This window comes from Molothrus aeneus, chromosome 4, assembly GCF_037042795.1.
Source record: "Molothrus aeneus isolate 106 chromosome 4, BPBGC_Maene_1.0, whole genome shotgun sequence".
NCBI lineage: Eukaryota > Metazoa > Chordata > Aves > Passeriformes > Icteridae > Molothrus > Molothrus aeneus.
Window position 1 is genome coordinate 67729383 of NC_089649.1, and position 17069 is coordinate 67746451.

At 40.9% G+C, this 17069-nt stretch overlaps 1 protein-coding gene across 1 annotated transcript in view; it reads right to left on the minus strand.

Moving 5' to 3' along the window:
* Nucleotides 1-977: 977 nt before the first annotated feature.
* The window catches only part of POLR1A (RNA polymerase I subunit A), a 33299-nt gene continuing 17207 nt past the window's right edge, over nt 978-17069 (minus strand). The window contains exons 19-34 of the mRNA XM_066549236.1: nt 16796-16894; nt 15765-15917; nt 15490-15572; nt 14531-14696; nt 13816-14037; nt 12594-12808; nt 11785-11952; nt 10978-11113; nt 10136-10293; nt 9527-9641; nt 8795-8911; nt 7786-8067; nt 6604-6804; nt 5753-5870; nt 4400-4564; nt 978-1954 (exon numbers count right to left, since the gene is read on the minus strand). Coding sequence (XP_066405333.1) covers nt 1854-1954; nt 4400-4564; nt 5753-5870; nt 6604-6804; nt 7786-8067; nt 8795-8911; nt 9527-9641; nt 10136-10293; nt 10978-11113; nt 11785-11952; nt 12594-12808; nt 13816-14037; nt 14531-14696; nt 15490-15572; nt 15765-15917; nt 16796-16894 — 2499 coding nt within the window. The 3' untranslated portion in view covers nt 978-1853. The remainder of the gene's footprint in view (nt 1955-4399; nt 4565-5752; nt 5871-6603; nt 6805-7785; nt 8068-8794; nt 8912-9526; nt 9642-10135; nt 10294-10977; nt 11114-11784; nt 11953-12593; nt 12809-13815; nt 14038-14530; nt 14697-15489; nt 15573-15764; nt 15918-16795; nt 16895-17069) is intronic.

The window sequence follows — 17069 nt, forward strand, 5'->3', positions numbered from 1 at the left end:
GGTCTGTGCCAACATTTCAGTACAATCAGAATCAAGTTTTGGATCCTGGTCTATGCCGATATTTTAAAGGCAACTCAACACTGAAAGGGAAAGTTGGATCATCCTGCCACAGCCTGAGGCCATTTTCCAAATGGCTTTAGCTAAGGAATCATCAGTGTTACTGGGAGCAGCACTGAGTAACCACTTCACTTGAATGAATGAGTTATTTAGATCAAGCAGTTCTGAGCACCAAGGATTTTCCTATCCTCCAGATAGGAAATGTGGCAGAGATGCTCCTCACTGCAGGACTCTGAACATGTTTTGTGGACCCCTCAACAAACAGTCTGTACCAGTACAGATGTAACCTGGAAGTAAAAGCCTTTTTGTACAATGCTTGTTCTTTCCCATCTGTTTGCTAAACTGTACCCAACTGAATCTCCCATGACTCTTTGCTGGACTGATGTTTCTGACAACTACAAAGCAGGTGCTAAGACTGGAGAGAGACACAAGGAGATCTTTCACAGGGATTTCCAAGTGAAACTGGACACCTGCTGGGTTAAGGCATTTGTTAAGCTTCAGTGCAATTGGCAGGACATGTGACACAGCTCTAAGGGGCTGAGGCAGAACAGAGTCAGTCAAGGGACTCCAGAGAGGCTCTTTCACAATCCTAAATCAACAGGGCCCACTATCTGATCTGATCCCCTGCAGTGCAGCCCCCATGGAAGTGCCTCCCTCTGCTCTGGCACTCCCACTGGTGCAGAGGTACCAGTGAGAATAATCAGGCACTGAGATCTGTTAGAAAACTTGTCTAGATGGCAGTGAGCAAACTCCTAAGAGCTTTAGCTACTTGTGTGCAGTGCATCCTGATTAAAATAGAATATATAAATGAGTCTGATTTCTGAGGAGTGGCAAACAGCCCTGGGTCACATGATTTTAACAGCCAGCAGAGTCAAAAGTGAACTCCCCTTGGCAAACAACCACATAATATGGCATTCAGAACATTTCTTTGCAATTTCTTTTATTAAATATCCTCTTTGATACAGAATATTTAAGCAAAAATAGTTTACAATCTCTGTTTTGGTAATTCTTACATGAGTCTTTCACATAGTCACTCCTACAGCAGCTCATGTTGGCATTTAAGGAATAAATCTTTAGCAAAAATCAAATCTCTCACTGTGTGAGATCTATTCTACCCAAAGAATTTAAAAGAGCATTGGAAAAACTGTGAAAACCCTGAATTCTACTCTTCAGTTAAAAGAAGTTTAAGAACTGTGTCACAGACACATTCTTCTTAATAAAATGAAGCAGCAGAATAGGAAAATGCATCCTCTGAAGTTTATACAAGCTCATGTCAGTGCACCCAAGGGCAGCAAAAGGAGAGGAAATGCCTCGAGCACAATGCTCCAGTGCAGTGCTGAGGTTCAGCACAGCAGTGCCCAGCTCCACCTGCCAGTCTGGAATGTTATTTCCAGTACTGGAAATCTGTCATGCTAATGACCATGTGGCAACTGGCACTACCCACCCTGATGGGATTCTGCCCCACAGAAGTCAGACAGCATAAACAGATTCTGCTTTCACTTCTGCCTGCCAGAACAGCTGCACAGCCTGAGACCCAGACTGACTCCTGCACTTTATTCTTTTCTATGTAAACAAATAGCCTATTTTTTTTTACATTGATGAGCTGTAAATAAGTGTTTCTTTGGATCAAAATACTCATTAAATAGATAAGGCTCATTGGGTATCCAGATAAAGAAACCTGTTGGCACAGGAAAGGCATCTGGAGACACAGCACATGCCCTCACTGTGTAGCTGTGGAGCACATGCAGCTCTCATGATGAACATTTCAACCAGATCCTTAAGTTTCCACCAGAACTCTATGTCAGGGGCTGCTTGAGGTCAAACAAGCCAGTCCCTCCTTTGACAACCTTTCCAACCACCAGGCAGGCCGAAGGGGATCGCAGCTCATCGTGGGCACCTGCAACAGAATTCAAACAAATCCTATCAGGAGGTTCCCAAAGGATTCTCCAAGGTCAGTGCTGGAAAGAAATCGTTTTGGTTTATGTGCAAGAGGCCATCTGGTTCAGCACCCCCAGGTTCAGAAAGGTTCTGCCACCTGCTGTTCACACTGAATTGGGATTTCTGGGAGTTTAGAGGCCAGAACTCTTTCTAATCCTCCTACAACAACTACTATCTCAGCCCCATCTTTGGTGCAAGCAAATAATTAGGCCACACATTACTAAAACCTCCTGATTCCACATGGAAAGACAAAACAGTCTGAATTCTAAGAGAACACAGATTTGACCTTCCAGTGAACACATCCTGGTGACTAAATAGGTCACTAAAAAATACATGTGAGGCAAAACCAGAAAGATTCCCTTGCCATTGCTGCCTTTTTCCTTTGTTAGCATGAATCCCTTTGATGTGTATTTTAAATCCCTCTGGCTAGATATGAAGAGAACTTTTCACTGGAGAGACATTCCATGAATTCCTCTGATTTTGTGGTTACTCACTGTAGCGAAATAGTGTCGCAGAAATTTGGAAGCACTCCAGATGACATGTCTGGCTGGGATTGTTTTACTTCCACTGTTTTTGTAAGCAGTCAGGCTGGTTTTCATTCATCCTAACTACAGCAAGCTGCAAGTTTATCATTAGCACAGTAGGAAATTGGAAATAAAATTGGTAAACTTCTGCTAAGTCTGGTTATCTTTCTTCCACTGAGCAAAATGTACTCAGCCTTGCATCATGCAGGGGGTGGGGGCAGGAGCACACACACAGCACTGTGTATGGCATGTGCTCACTGCTCTGATCTCAGCCACAGCTGGATAATTAAATAGCTGCTCCTAAATGTGTGTCAGCTGAAGAAAAAAAAAAGGCCCCTTTGTTAGATGGTTAAACAGGACAGTCGTGCTGCCCTGTTTGCTCATGTGATGTGAACAAAGACTCATTCTCTGAGCAAACAGCCCAGGGATCTCTCTGCTGATGCAGTTTGCTCCCTGCACAAGGAGCCCTGCTGAGCAGCCTGTGCTCACCTCAGCTGTGCACGTCCTCACAAACCTTCTCCTTTCCTTCCTACTGCTTCCCACTGCTCAGGGCATCAGCCCCAGGCACCCTCTCAGTGTCTCTTGAACTGTACAATCAAGTTATCAGTTACATTAAAGCAAATTAGATCCAGGCTGCTGCAATCCCCATTATGACTGATTTCCAGCATGGTGAAATCATTAACTCCCTCTGCTTGTAATCAGTGCAGTTCCAGCCAAGCCACCCTGCCCTTCTGTCAGCATTCACTGAATGTCTTCATTCATAATATTATCCATACATTACATTTCACTTGGCAAAAACTGCTCTGATTTAATGTCTAAGTCACTATGTGATACAACAAAAATCCAGAGGATGAAACTGAGTGAGAAACATCCTCTTCTCTCTAACTTCACCCTGGATTTACACTTTTCCTTCACAATTTTCAGATTAATTAAGTGACTCATAACCAATGCTATGAATTAAAACCCAATCTTTCTTCCCAGAGAAGGTATAAAACAGCATTAGCAAAAAGGAATTCAGTGATAGAAGTATTTCTGATGTCAGTGCAAGGCAGTTTAGGACAGGAGCTGAAGAGATCATGTTGAGAGCAGTCCCCATTTGGAACTGGAAGGACACAGCACAGCAGCATCTGCAAAGCAAGCATCTGACTGGCAAGTGACAGAAACCAAGTCTGTTTGCAAAAGGGAGATGTAATTAGTATCCAAAGGCTGAGATCACAAAAGCTGTCAAATGACAGACTTAAAGCATGAGGTTTTTTGATAGAAGGCCTTAAATGTAGATGGCTAATGCTGCTCCAAACATCCTAAATGATCCACACAGCCCTGTGATCTCTACACCTTGCAGAGAGGCAACTGAGGCAGAAGGATACTCTTGGGAATCTCAAATGGCACCAGAAACCTACTGTTTGAGGGGAAAAAGTGAAGATAAAGTGCTAAATCAGAGTAACAGCCAGGTCTGTTCTCAAAATAAAATGCTGAATAGCAAGGCTGGAAAAGATATGGAAGTTATAACACAGGCACAAAAACAAAGTAGAGAAGACAATTTTAATAGTAGAGACAGAAAAAGGCAGATTTAGTGGTCTGTTATAAAGCTTAGCTATAACAAATCTTAACAACCTTAAGGTTTGCTGTAAAAATGCCCATCTAATTCTTAAAGAAAGGAGTCACAGACCCCACAGATTCCATGTGGGAGCTGGCTTTATTTAAGCTGACAGAATTTTACTAAAAACATCTGGAACATTTTCCTAGGCAAGGGCTTATTTTAAATATCTGCCTCTGGCATTTTTTCTAATGCCATTATGCACTACTCAAAATATTGGAAAGTTATGAAACCAAGCATATGTGAAATCCTGCAGCAAGAGATCTCAAACTAAACCATTTACCCATCATTGTTGCATCCTTCAAGAACTTGTAGCTGGTTTCAAACGTCATCTGCTGCAGAGGGGAGGAGTTGGACTGAATTCCAATGCGATTCAGTGGTTTGTAAATTCCTTCAAAACACATGTAATCTGCCACAAGTGAAAGGTGTCGAGGGTCTACCACAATTCCTTAAAACACAAAGAAAACCAATCATCAGAGCATTCAAGGGCTGAATCTGTGGGGCTTTTTAAACAAATCAGGTCTAAAATAAAGCCTTTGAATCCAAGCAGCTTGGAGAACATCTCTATTAACATTCTTCTGGCAGTGTGTCTCTGGTTTAACTGCTCCCCTCAAATCTCCAGGAGAGGCAGACCTCATTCTAATACAAAACAGTGTCTCTCCAAACTGAAATGCAAGGAATGGGAAATTGCAATGTCAAGAATGCTGTAAGGCAGCAGAGTTTCTCTACTAAAATCAGCAAATGTCTGCACCATCTTTGTTTGCACAGAAGGGGATCCCACATCCATCCATCCATCTGGGAGGGACAGAGCTGCTGCCTCTCACCTGGTGGCCTGGATTAGCTGGGCCCCAGAGTCAGAAACTCTCTGATGTCCTCTGTGCATGACATCAGGCATTCACAGCAAACCCTGTTCAGGCTAAAAAAAATGCACTTATTCCTAAATAACACTTGTGGACTCAGTGTAATGGGGGTCATTAACAGCTCTGTCAACATTTACTGAGCAGTTCTTGAACAACTTGAAGGTCAGACCATTCTGGGCTGCCAGCTGGCAAATCTGTTTGCTATAAGTGCTTGCTAAAATTCCCACTGTATTAATCTTCCCTATTTTCAATAGTTTATTTCACAGCAGGACTCCACTGCAGTGAGTGCCTATGAAGCCATGCAGCCACCCCTGGCTGGGCTCTCAGAATCATCTGAGAGAAGAACATTCAGACAATGCAGTGCAGCTGTTTTAGGAAAGATATAAAACCTCAGGAGCCTGGGTTCCCATCATTAAAAAGGCAAAGTGAGGCAAGGTTGATCTTCTTCTCAGGGCCACAGCACAAGTCTAACAGTTGGCTTCCTCAGACATTAATAATTAATTGGTCTGAAACTTGCAGCTTGCAAAAGATGTACCAGAATGGAAGAACTCTGTGAAGGGGGAATAAATTCAACCTCACCTATTTCCTACTGATTAAAGAAACCTAATAATTAACTAGCAAGGTCTTCACAGAAGACTCTGCAATAATTAAAACAATGAAAACCTACAACCTAAAAATAAATGAAAAGAATCATGCAAAACCATAACTGAAAGCGTGTGGCTGCATTTTCCTATCTTAATGTTATTAAAGATTATAAAAATACAAAGAAATCCTACCATATACAGCAAATACATCTTTTATTTCCTTTATAATGACCCTAAGGGCTGATTCAATTCCATAATTCTTAGCCATGGAATGGATATCATTGCAATAAAGTCTGTTCAGGTCCAAAATCTGAAAGCAGAAAAAATAGAGACACAAGTTAGGACAACAGTTACTCTGCATTTCTAAATAACTTAAGCTAAGATTTTTTTCTTCCATTCTTCATGAGCTTAAGCAGCACCAACAGTTACAGAATAACTAGGCAGCAGCCTAGTTGTCAAACACAGAGAAAAATTATTCTGAGGATTTGTGTTAAGCAGCATTAAATAGATGAATAGGAGCACTGGAGTCAAAATTCACCACAGGAGAAAATTAACTGAAATCACAAAAAGCAAGCTAACAAAATACACCAGAAAACAAGTTAAAGTCTTCCAAACAACACAATGCAATGCCCAGTGTGTGTCAGACAGCCAGAACTATTAGCAAAAGAGAAGATGCAGATTAAAACAATCCTGTATTTGGAGAGCTATGGATTAGATGGGATAACAGAACTATTCATCTCCAAGCACTGCAATTCATTGAGATGAAGAACTCCCTCAAGTAACATTTAAAGAGACTGAGAGAGAAGAATGGTGTGAAATCATCTGTCATTAGGCCCTGGCTGCTGCACAAACACTGATTTGCAAGCTGCCCTTGAGAAAAGGCTCCACTGAATACATCTGGGGATGAAAAGGAGGAGGAAGACAGTTCAAGAGCTGAAAAGGCTCCACATCACCCCTGAGAAATTGAAATGACATCCATCATCCACCATCTCCCCCAGACACAAAGGAACATTGAACTCTGGGGTTAGAAATAGATTACACACATCAGAGTATTTGAAGAGCTCTGCCAGGTTTATCCCTTCTGTCTGGAGAACAGATTCCTTCTCTCCCTCCTTGCTGGTGCTTTCATTGAGCAGGCAGCGTGTGATGCCCTTCACCTCGTGGATCACCGTGCTGCGCGCCAGCGATGCCAGCAGGGAGGACAGGTCAAAGTACACCTTGGTCAGTGGCAGTGCCAAGGAAACCTGATGGGCAAAAAAACAACACATGTAAGGAGGCTTGAACACCAGGCTCAATAACCAGCACACTTCTCTGTAGGCAAAAGTCTGGTAAGTGGAATTACCCTCGTTGTGTGTTAAGGAACACAAATGTCTGACTGGAATTAGAGGTGAATGATGGCAATGTGAATTCCCCATTCCAGGATCACTCATCCACATTGCTTTTGAGGTCTCTGAACTTACAAGAACAGCTTTTTTTTGTTTGTTTGTTTATCCCTTCTGTCAGGTATATGCTTGTTGAGGTTTTGGGTTTTTTTTTTAAGATTTTTACATTTTTATTAACAGTTCAGCCATCACTTTTATTCATCAAGGGCTACACAGCAGACTGTCACAGACATGTTTTATGAAAAACCCTTTCTTTAGGATTTTTTCTCCTGAGAAGCTGAGAGGCCTCAGGAACAAAATGTAAACAATGATTGTCTGCTGCTGTGGAATGCAACAGGTGCATCTGTGATTGGTCTCATGTGGTTGTTTCTAATTAATGGCCAATCACAGCCCAGCTGTCTGGACTGTCTCAGTCAGTCACAAGCCTTTGTTATAATTTCTTTTTCTATTCTTAGCTAGCCTTCTGATGAAATCCCTTCTTCTATTCTTTTAGTATAGTTTTAATATAATATATATCATAAAATAATAAATCAAGCCTTCTGAAACATGAAGTCAGATTCTCGTCTCTTCCCTCATCCTAAGGCCCCTGCAAACACCGCCACAGCAGACCATCATATACTAAAAGATTAAAACACAATAAACCTGTCAGAAAACTGTTTTTAGAAAAAGTTCCATGAGGTGTTCTGAAAATGAGAAATTACTAAAAACGCCATCAAAAAATACATTTGTAGTGCTGCTTTCTGTATTCATAGGGGATTGCTGAGACAGAACAGCAGCACTGCAATGAAAAGAACCATTAGTTATGGGAGCTACATGCAACCACCCAGAGATGTTGCACCTTACCTCACACCAAAGCTCATTTTCAGTGTCAAAGGTGTAATCCTGTATGGATGGGTGGCTCTCCACAACAGCGCTCACTCGCACCTCTGCTGACTTAAGCAATTGATCTTTCCCTTTTTTAGTCTGAGACACAAAGGAAAGATGCTGAGAATCTTCACCCTCTGCTCTGTTCTGATCCTCTTCAGCACCAGGAGTCCCTTCTTCTTTTTCAGATTCAGCCTCTTCATCTTCTGGATTCTCATTAATGTTTTCTTCCCCATTCTCTTCTTCACTCTCATAATCAACCTGCAAAGAAATAACACTGTGTTTATCTGAGCCAGAACCTGTACAGAGACACAGCACACCATGAACAGTCCAATTATGGAATGTTCTTCACTGCTGAGTTGCAAGGATCTTACCCTTACAGCACAAAGAAAATGCAATTTTGTTGTAAAGAAAATAATACAACAGATTCAGTTCAGTCTTTATTTCTTTATAATTTTACCATTATTTCTCAGTACAGTCCAGGATGCTACAGGATGTTGAGACTGTTGCAGATTTTAGTTTGCTCTCCCTGAGAAAGTCCAATTTCTTCCCATAATCCAACTCTGATGATGGGATTCCCTCAGGATTTTCAGTTACCCCACCCTCTTGCTGAAATTACAGCACTCCATCTTTTAAGAGCTAATTATGAAGTACTGAACACAGAGAAACATGCAGGGAGACTAAGTTTTAAGAACCACAGTAAAGTTTTAAAAACAATGAATGGCATGAAATTAGCAAAAGGTAAAGTTAAGGTGAACTTCAGCACAGCCTGACTGCCAGACACATCCACCCAAATGCCTGAAGAACAAAGCTTCAGAAAAGAGCCAAATGTGTCTCCAGCCCAAAGAAGGAGAGAATCCCTATTTCCCTCTCAAGTGGGGTTTGGTTTTTTTCAGCATTTTATTTTAGCGGAAGTTTTCCTTCCCAAGTCAAACATAGAAGAAATAGGGAATTCAAGAGCAGTGCTGAGCACCTATAAAGTCATTACCTCTTCCTCCTGGTTCTTCCTCCGTTTTGTTTCTGTAGCATCACCATCCCCTTCATCAGCTTCTGCATCAACAATGTTCTCTTCTTCCTCTGCTACAGCTTCCAGATTGTTCAGTGTCTAAAAATCCATGACAGACAGATGATCAGGCTGACTGCTACTCAGTACCAACTGCATCAAAAGGCTTCAGCCAAACATCTGGAATTTAACAGCTCTTGTTCAGTGTTCTACCTTTACAGAAAAAATAATTTCTGTATGTCCACTACTATAAAGAAATGAACTCATACTCCTGATAACTTCAACATTGAACAAGGTCAATGTCTGTAAGATGGATAAGCTGTCACTCTGCTCTGACATCCCTTGATGGGAGAGGAGTGGCAGAAGGAACATGCAAAAATATTTCAATGAACAAAGAACCTTCTCTAAAGTTTTGACAACCACTGCTCCAACAGGACTGATCTGGGAGCAAGAAGAGTGGTATGTTTTTGTCCCAAAGAAGCTAAAATGAACAGGCATTTTCAGAGTACAGTCTTAAGCAAATCAGGAATTAATACACAAAAACTTCAATTTCCTTGTCAATTTTATGAGAATGCAGACAGTTTACGTACAAAGTATTTAAGTAACAATTTACTATTCAGACATTTGGTGTGCACTGAAACATGCTACACTTTCCCAGTTCTGGTTCTCAACAACATTGAAAAGAAGTGAGCTGTTTTCAAGTGATTTATTTTGTACCTTGTCTTGGTCATCATCTAAATCCTTCCGAGTTGTCTTCCGAGTGCTGACTTCATTAAAAGATGCCATCTTTGTAGTCTTCCTTTTAATTGCTTCCAGAAGAACTTTAAAGAACCTGACAGAAGAAGCAACTCAGAATGTCAAAGCTCAGCAGCACCACAGAAAATATGAAGTTGTCAAAAAATTTATTTATTTTGGTTAACAAGCCAGACAATTCATAACAGGACATTATTCCCTGCTGGAAAAAAGTACTTCTAGGATAATGTAAATAATTTTTCTCAGCCCTTTCTCATTAATTTAGGAATCAAAAGGTTGGTATGAGCTCTTTTACTGTCACAGATGTAGCTGTGCATCCAAAGCATAAAATTATACACTCATCTGGATATAAAATCTGCACATCAAACTGACCTTCAGAAGAGATAGTTCATTACTGAACTTGAATAATAAAATTGTCAATTTTATTCAGGACATAAAAGCAACTGTAATTTTTTTCTGCACATCTACTGGAACTGTTCCTCTAAAAGCCACAGCAGCTGTAATCAACCACATGCAAAGCCCATAAAAAGGCAAAAGAAAAGCAAATATTAAAGTATCTGAAAGCAAACTCACCTTGTTTCCATGAAGTGCAAGATCTGCCTGGGCTTCACACACTTCTCCTCTCGGTAATATTCAAGAGGCAAGAAATGGAATCTGATTTTGTAGAGGCGATGCTTGTTCAGCTTGTGCTTCACATGCAGGGACTCCTCAATGTCCACTTTCTCCAAGACCTACAAAACATTCCCAGGTAGGGAATGTGTAACTCCTTTGATGAAGACATTTCATTTGTTTCCTGCAGCTCTGGTTTTCACAGGAAACCAGAATTACACAAGGCTAACTGGCAAACTTTTCTGGAGGCTCCTGGGCAAAAGGACTGTACACTACTGCACTTTTTGTCTTCCCAACAATTAACTCAGACAATACTGGAAAAGCCTCACCCCCCACCCAACTTCTTCACAAGAGATTACCCTTCTCAGGTGGCCTACAGGTTCATTTTAGAGCAGGACAGTATTCCAGCATACAACTAACCTGATTCTTGCTGCTTTTAACTCACAAGAGGTGGAAAAATAGAAGGGGGAGGGCATGGAGGAGAGCACAAGGAAGGAAGAACACAGAACACATCCTGGTGTAGTCAATCTCCACAGAGACATATGTTCTGATTCTGTTGAGCACAGCTATTTGTGTGAGATTAGGAAGGGGGGGGGACAGATAGAAAGGTATCTATTTGAGCTTTATGCCAAGCACAGCCAGATGAGCTTGTCTCAAAGACAAAACAGAATCCCTCCAATTCTACAGACAGAGGAAAAGGTGCTTGAGAAAAAGCCAAAGACTATGGCATAGCAAACTACTGATGAGCTCAAAGAGGAGAGTTTGTTTTGCTGACTCTCAAAGGATGCACTGAAAAGAAATCTCACCTCAGCCAAGCACACTCTTGTGAGGAGTTTCTTAAGCTGTTTCACCTTTTTGAGAGCTTTCTTGGTATTGAGCACAGGAACACTCATCATTGGTGTTTTAATGTTCGAGCTGGCCACCATCAGTATTTCCCTCAACCTTTAAACAAAGAATAATCGTTCCAATTAAGCCATAAAAGCACTATGCAAATCAAGTAATTATCTAGGTTATTTCATTAGGCAGAATGCAGTAACTGGCAGTTCCACCAATGCCATGTGCACCCAGAGCTGTGGTCACACTGCACTGCTCCTTTTCTCTGTTCTGATTCCCCCCAGGCACAGCAGCCCCACTGCCTCAACTGGATTATTCCCCCAGTTATGAGAAGAGATGATAATAAATTGTTCCAAGAACAGAAGGACTAATGAGATCTGTTTCCTACAGATGCATGATGGATGCTTCCTTGTATGTTCTTCCCCTCCTGTGCTTCTCTGAAGCAACACAATCCCCTCCCATCTAAGACATCCCACGCTCCCACATGAGGCCAGGTCAGGACCCACATTATTCCAAATAAACTGATGATTTGCAATTTGATTTGATGATCTGTACATCAGATTAGAGTAAGGGGCCTTCATTGATCTTTAGTATCTGGAAAAAGAACCAAAATAACTGGAAAATTGTAAAACTAAAGTATTCTGAGCAGGCAAAATCTGCAAGGGCACTGAAGGACTGTGCACCCTCAATATTCACACATATACCTGCCAGTGAACCTAGCACAATTATATACTTAAGTGCCTAAAATAAAGGGCCCATTGAGGACACAGCTTTCTCACCTTGGAATACCCAATGTGACATTCATTTCACCTCTGCCAGCAAAGTGAAAGGTGTTCAGAGTCATCTGTGTTGAAGGTTCCCCAATGCTCTGAGCAGCAAGAAGCCCCACAGCTTCTCCTGGGTCACAGAGAGAACGCTGCCACTTTAAATACAACAGATCCTTTAATCTGGAGACAGCAAATGAGAGGTTTAGCTGCACATACAAAATAAAAAACTCAGAAAAGAATGAATCATTGCTTAGTTCAATGAAGTCACATCTTTGAGACAATTTCTCCTGGTAGCTTACAGATAAATATGCTCCAGAAACTGTAAAATTGTCTATCCCCATCTGATCTGACAAACATAGCCCATTAACACAGAACTGGGGCCTTGGCCAAATTGTATTTTAGTTCTGTGCCAAATCCCAGAATGTCAAAAGAGAGTCCATTTACTCCCACTTGCACTTGCTAACAGCCTTGCTAACTCCAAGGTGCATCAAGAGCATACTTTGTTTTTCAAGATCACTATAAAGTATTATTTTATATGCATGGGGACAGCAATACATTGCTGTGGTTCCAGAGAGGCTTTGCTAAAGCCCTCAGCAGCATGGAAAATTGAGGTGTGGAAGGAACAGATAACCAGAGCCTCTCCATTGCACACTAAGCACATCTGGCTTTTAAGAACAATTTTGAAACCCCACTGCTTAGCTTCACAATGGCCACAACAGAAACAAGGCTTGGTAAAGACTGTTTTCAGTTTTAGCAAACTTGCTCCAAAAAGGTATTTTGGGTTTAGGCTCAGTGCAAAGAAGACACTCAGAGGTTTTTACCTATCAGAAGAAAGTGCTGTGTGCGTGTAACTCCGTCTGTTCTCAGATTCCCATTTATTGATATAGCCTTCAACTCCCTTTTCAAATGTTTCTGAAACTGATGCAAAATAAGTATCTGGACGCCAAACCCCGAGGCTTGGGTCAGGACACTTATTTGTCTTCTTCAGGTACTTCCTTTGTTTCTTCTCATCAAGCTCATACCACATCTTCAACAACTGAAAATGAGAGGAGGTTTTTAAGCTGGCTGGTTTCTCCACAGTAAGACCACAAGCAATCAAGCAGCAGTGAAGGAGGAAAGGACAACCTGTGCAGAGTGTAAGGGTGTACACACACAGCAAACAGCTCAGCTGCAAATATGGTGTTCTCCTTTTTCTCATATTTAACACTTTTGAAGTCAATTTATTTCAAGATTCTTTACATGCCTAAAAATACCCAGCTTATTTAACTACTCCATAGTAACTACTCCAGAAAGCAGTGAAATAAGGCCTTAAAGAATGATTATAACTGGGAGTGAAATCAAAAATTAGGAGTTACTATCAAAAAGTGTCAAGAGCAACTCAAATTCAACATAGCTCAATCAATAAACCTCTGATTAGGAAAAACAGTTTTTGCAGTCAAACTCACACAGTTATCTCTCAACACCTTCAACCTGGAGTTTCATGCTAACTGCCCAAGTACCAGCAGGATAAATTAATTCCTTGTGACAGCAAGGCTGTGAAGCAGGACCTGTCTGAATTCTGTGTCCACACACCATCCTCCTTAGAAGCCATGCCATAGAGACCAGTGCTGTGATGGACAAGAGGCTTTAGCAGGAGTATTTTTTTGGAAAAACTAGGCAGGGCTGGCTCAGCTCTCTGATCTTTGGTATTCAAACAGGCTCTCATCCAGCCAGCAGACAGCTGTCCATACAAGAGAGATTTACTTTGTGTACATGAAAAAACCAAATAACCCACCAATAAACAGAAACAACTCCTCCAAACCATTCACAAACATGACCTAACAACACATTTATCTCAGTTTTTAGTCCCTTCCCTAGCACTAGGGCCCTCAGACTTGAATAAATCTCAGCTATCACTCACATAGTTGACAAGATTCCTTTAAAAGGCAACTTGTTTAGTCAGACTGTGAAACACTTTGGAATTCACAGAGCAATTAAACAAAAGATACTGAATTCTGTAACTTCTTTTGAAGGGTTTGGTCAGTTCAACTGCCTCTGTGTTACCTGTAAAGTAGCAGGATCTCTTCCATTCTTTATTTCACCTCCTGGAAGCTGTGCTTTCAAACTTGCCAATTTCTTTTGGGAAAACAACAGAAATCCTCCTTCTCTTTGCACAGAGTTTTGGTGTCTGGCTCGCCACTTTTTGATGGCTTTGAACTGCTGCTTAGCTTGGTGAGACTCCATCCTTGCTAAAGCTTCATCCAGATGGTTTGTCTTCTGGATTACCTGTAAGAAAGTAATTTCTATGATTATTCTTTTCTCTATCCCCACTGTACCAGAAAAGGCAAAGCAAACTGAGAAGGTCATTTGCTGTCATTGCTGTAAAGCAATTTTCAAATTTGGTTTTCAACCCAACTGAGACAAAACCTTTACAACTTTATGTTATTATCACCACTCTATAATAAGGAGTGGTGATACTGGTAAAAGTTAATCAAACTTGACAGACTGAAAAGTGAAGTCATCTTTGTTTAATTCAAGTGCAGAGTTAGAACAGACAGTGCTTGGTGCTCTGATGAAATTGAGATGCTTAAATCATGCTGCAGACTTCAGACTGCTTCCATATTTTGAATACAATGGCATATAAAACTGTGCATTAGTCTGAAAGTAACTGAGACAAACAAGTGTTGCCACTGGATCCCTGACAGATGTGCCAGATGTTAACCATGTGTTTCAGTCTCCCCTTCACCCCTCACAAATACTTAAGATTAGGGTGTTCTACCTCATAGTTTTCTGCAATGAAAGGAAACTGCTCAGGCTGTAAGAACTGAGTTTTAGGGATATCAAGCCCATCTTCTCCATACAGAAACTGCACCACGCTGCCATCGCTGTCTCGTACAGTCAGGTCATACTGAACGACCAGTCCTTCCAAATGTTTTATGATACACCTATTCCAGAGGGGGAAAAATGGGAAAAAAACACAAGAGAAGAAAAATGCTGTTAAGAGGCTACAAAGCAACAAGAATGATACAATTCTAACACAAAACCCACTGTTTTCATCAACATCTTAAGTGTACTTAAGGGCTGGTCAGGAATTCTGGAAGCCAAAATCTTATAGACACAACACTCATGTGAAATGCTAAATTTGTAAAGCTTTCAGCATGCTGCTCCCTCCAGCTTCCTTGGACTGATCTGACTTAAAATGAAACAGTAAATTACTCTTCATTTCTGCTGTCATGCTTTAACAGTTTTCTGAAAGGGGCACCCCTCCTTTAGAACTCCTCACTACCCTCTGACACAATTAAAAAATTCCATTTTCTTCTATAGATGCTGGAGGTGTTGCTTGACTAAAGACAAGAGCCTCTCAATGTGGCCAAGAAAAACGAGAGCTGCCTGGAACTTGTGCACCTATCTATATTTGTACCAAAACAATGATTTCTGCAAAAGGAGAAGCTGCTGCTGTTATGTGCCAGAGGTGAATTTGAAATGATAATGTTCTAGTTGATCTAGAAAATTGAACTTACAACAAACAGCATTCAGCATTGTGCTAGTTGATCTCTAGAAAATTGTACTTACAACAAACAGCATTCAGACTATTTTGTAAAAATCAAATACAGTGAAGTTAATCTAAGCAATGCAGGCACTTAAGAGTCTACAGAACTTTCTCAGAAAAAAAGAGAAAAATCAACCAACCAACAAAAGGAGCTTTTAAAGGCTCCAGTTGTAAAGCAGGCCCCTTACCTTTGCAGGTACCCAGAACGGCTGGTTTTGACAGCTGTATCCACAAGACCTTCCCTGCCAGCCATGCAGTGAAAGAAGAACTCCTAAACACAAGCACAATACCATCAGCATTCTGCTAAGAAGTGCATCAACACTGGCAATTTATGTTCTTCCTCAAAAGCTTCATATGAAACCAGGATGAACAAAGTCCATTTATCTATAATTGCAGATACCCTTTATTAAAATACCAAGACTTAAATGAACTTCAGTATCAACACAAGCAGTCTTAAACTTACAGAAGGTTTGATCCCAGTGAGAAATCTGCCAGTCACAAATCCTCCTGAGCTAGGGGAAAAGTCATAAGGCTGGAAACATGGCAGTGATTTGCCAGATGCCATCAGTGGGGGTCTTCGGCCTTCCAGCTCAATCTGGCCCAGCAAACAAGAAATCTAAATGTGGGCAGGAAAAAAGGAAACATCACTTTTCCATCCAGCTTTTTGTTCACATGAGCTTAGTGATTATTCTTGAAAATTACAGTAAAAAAAGGTCAAATGTTCAGTAAATGCTCTGTAGCTCCATGTGGAGTTGTTCATGAAATGTTCCAGATACTGAGGGGCAGAAAAGGCATGGAGATCTCACCTGGTTTTTTAAAATTATTCCAGTACCCTGACTCATCCTCAACATTACCTCAGTATCTCATTCTGTATCTTTATTTTAACACAGAAATGTGAAACTAAAAATACTGTAGATATTTTTTAGGTCCCTACATTACTCTCACCACCTCTCAGCATTGTACTAAAAACAGAACAAAAACCTCAACCCAAAATGCTCTCTCTTTTGAGCTGTGGTTGTTCTCTCCATTTTAGATGGCATTTTTATAGTGTCTCTAGCTTGGTGTCTGTGTTGCAAATGTAAAATGAAAATGTATCCTTCCACTTCTACCAAAACCAAAGATTATGTTGTTCCTATTCAGAAGTTGAAGAAGAAGAGGGTCAGTCTCCAACAGAGGCCAGGAGAAGTTATTTCTCCTACACTAGGTTTGTTTGTATAAACTGCAGCATTCCTTCTCAAAAGCAGTTCTGCTATTTCAATAAACCCTCATGCACTGAGGAGTGATTCAAAAATAGGTTATAATAAACACTGACTCTCTTCCATCACCCACTGAGGTCTTTATTACATTCTTCTAGCATTTTTCCATGCCAAAGTCCAGAATGAAAACCTTGCTCTGGTATCAGATATCCCCACAAGAGCTTCCCAACAGATTATATTCTAGGACACACCACAGCAGCACACAGAGCTGCTAAGCATTTTCTGGTTATTGCATTACCTGCATTGTGTTTACAGTGGATCCTTTGGCTCCTGACTGTACCATCAACTGCAAATTGTTCTCTGGAAAGCTCCTGTGGAGACCAAGGGGCATGCAAACCTACAGAGGAGTGAAGGGAACAAAAGGAGTGTGGGGGAGTGAAGGGAACAAAACCAAACATTATTCATAAAACAATAAACCCAAGAAATTCCTGTGGAAGGCTTTAACAAAGTGAAACAATGAGTAATCACAAACAGTCCTATTTATAACTTCAATTTGTCTTCTCACTCAGGGA